Source organism: Myotis lucifugus, unplaced genomic scaffold, assembly GCF_000147115.1.
Source record: "Myotis lucifugus unplaced genomic scaffold, Myoluc2.0 scaffold_0, whole genome shotgun sequence".
Taxonomy (NCBI): domain Eukaryota; kingdom Metazoa; phylum Chordata; class Mammalia; order Chiroptera; family Vespertilionidae; genus Myotis; species Myotis lucifugus.
The window spans coordinates 508442-510742 of record NW_005871048.1 but is presented as its reverse complement, the minus strand read 5'-3'; the positions used below and the strand labels follow the sequence as shown (position 1 = coordinate 510742).

The 2301-nt window shown below is 56.2% G+C and overlaps 1 protein-coding gene across 1 annotated transcript in view; it reads right to left on the bottom strand.

Annotated features, from left to right (window-relative positions):
• Positions 1-1849, bottom strand: part of GPC2 (glypican 2) — a 6457-nt gene extending 4608 nt beyond the window's left edge. The window contains exons 1-3 of the mRNA XM_006081031.3: positions 1537-1849; positions 726-884; positions 94-412 (exon numbers count right to left, since the gene is read on the bottom strand). Coding sequence (XP_006081093.1) covers positions 94-412; positions 726-884; positions 1537-1702 — 644 coding nt within the window. The 5' untranslated portion in view covers positions 1703-1849. The remainder of the gene's footprint in view (positions 1-93; positions 413-725; positions 885-1536) is intronic.
• Between the last annotated feature and the right edge of the window lie 452 nt (positions 1850-2301).

Genomic DNA, 2301 nt, shown 5'->3' with positions numbered 1-2301 from the left:
TGAAAGGGCGGTCATTCAGTTTGAAGGTAATGCACAGTTTAGAGGTCACTTGGTCAGAGGTGGCTGAAACTCAGGCCTAGAGCCCCTCACCTGCAGGCGAGGCGACGGGGTAAGTCCCCGAAAGGCTTCAGAGAGTCATCAGCAGAGGAGGCAAGGCGAGTGAGGCAGAACAGGTATTCAGGGGAGAAGATGTACTGTGGGTGCAGCAGGGGGAACATTCTCTCCAGGACCTGCGTCCAGAAATCCACCAAGGCGTCATCTAACCCCTCACCAGACTTCTCATAGTAGTCCCGCAGCCGAGAGAACAGGCCGCTGAATAAGGGGGTATGCTGGGAATATAGGCGGCCATAGGAGCGGTGGAAGAGCAGGGCCAGGGAGTGCTCAGCTGATGAGAGCATCTCCCGAAAAACCTCTGTGGCAAATGCAAAGAAAGTGGAGTGAGGTGGGATGAGGCCAGAGAAGGATGAAAAAGTGAAAGAGCAAAGGCAAGAAGAAAGTGGGGAGAGAAAAGACAAGTGAGTTAGAAACCGAGCAACTCTCAGACATGGGCAGATTGAGAATGGGGTGGGGCAGGACCCTGGAGAGAGCCTGGGGTGGGGTGGGGGGCGCTAAGACAGGGCAGGGGTGCCTTAGGGATGGAGTAGGAAGTGAGGACAGGATACTTGCTGGGATCATGAGCACAGCGAGGAGCTGTGTGGCCAGGTTTGGGGGCCCCAAGTCCTCACCATCAAATGTTCTATGCCGGGAAGCCAATGTGTGAACCAGGAAGGAGCCGCTCTCCTCCACCAGGCCTCGGAAAGTAGCCTCAGTGTCCCAGGTCAGCCTCTCCTCTATTTCACTGGAACAGCAAGTGTATTCTTGGGGACAGATCCGGAGGTGCTCACCTAGACAGAGGAGACACAAGGGATGGTGGGAAGTGATGTGGTAAAATTCCTTCCTTTTCCTGCCTATCTCTGGGGCCATCCCTCCTTCTCTTTCACCTGTCTGGGTTCTTTTCTATTGTCTGTACACACATTCCTACTTGACCCTATTCCCACCCTATTGTCCCCTCACCCTTCCCCAGTCCACTGCCGTTGGGCATGGGATCAAACAGTAACGGGCAAAATTAGTGATCAGAGGGCCCTCAGGCCACCGTCCCCAGCATGGCACACCCCAGGCCTCTAAGGACTTACAGGACAGCTTCTATAGGAAGAATGGGGTTTGGAGGGGTGGGGTTACTTGGTAAACAAGAAAGTATTATAGAAGTGCTCTTAGAAATAGCGAGGAGAACCAATTGGGCTGTAAAGAAAGAACCAGAGAGATGGGTGCTACTTACTAGAAAGGGATTTGGGGTGGGGGTGGCGTAAAAGAGCTACTATGTGAACAGGAGGGTTATTGTGCTCCTGGTAAGGAAGTTCAGGAGGAGAGGCGTTATTACTATGGGATAAAAAGATTACAAAAGTCACTCTGAAAGGGAAGAGTTATTGTGTGACGGGGAGGACCCACCCAGACCCCTCCCTCGCCCCCAACTCTCCAGTCTTCCTCTATTCTCCTCACCTGAGATCAGGGCGGGAGGGAGTAGGCTTAAGCTATATCCCCGGGCCCCCAGAATTTGCCGGGTCTCCGTGCAACTCCGGATGACCTTTGCCTCGCTCCCGGGTCCAGGACCAGGACCGGGACACAGAGGCAGCAGCAGCAGCAGAAGAGTTGGCAGTGCGGACATAGCTGCTGAGACCCTGCAACAGCACAGGGGGTCCTACGGAGGGAAGAGGAGCTGCCCGAACTCGGGAAGCCGGTTCTCCGCTACAGGACCGTCCCGCCGGCCAGAGAAAGAGCGCGACCTCGGGAAACTGAACACCGAGGAGGATTGCTGGATCGGGCATCAACCGAGACAATGGGAGAGGCGAGTCGGACAGCGGGAGGGGCCCAAGGCGGGGCCTTACCAATGATGGTAAGGAGCCGGCCTCAGGGGCGGGACCAAGGGGGAAACTAAGCCAATGTAGTTGGGGGAGCTCGGCAGGGGGGCGGGATTAGGCTGAACTACGAAGGTTGGTGGGGGGCGTGGCCTTTTCTCGGGGGCGTGACTATCCGGTTCGAAAGGCGGGGCCAGGGCAGACCCCCAGCCTATGGTAGTTGATAAGCCAGAATGAAGGGGCTACTACTGGTGTACTGCAAAGCCCGGCCGAATGGTGTGTGTGGCGGGTGCGTGTGCGTGCGCGCGTGTGTGTGTGCGACGTGCGTGTGTGTGAGTGGTGTGGTTGAAAGGAAGGGGGCGTAGGATTGTCTTTTACTTGAGAAGAAGGTCGGGGGGGGGGGGAAAGA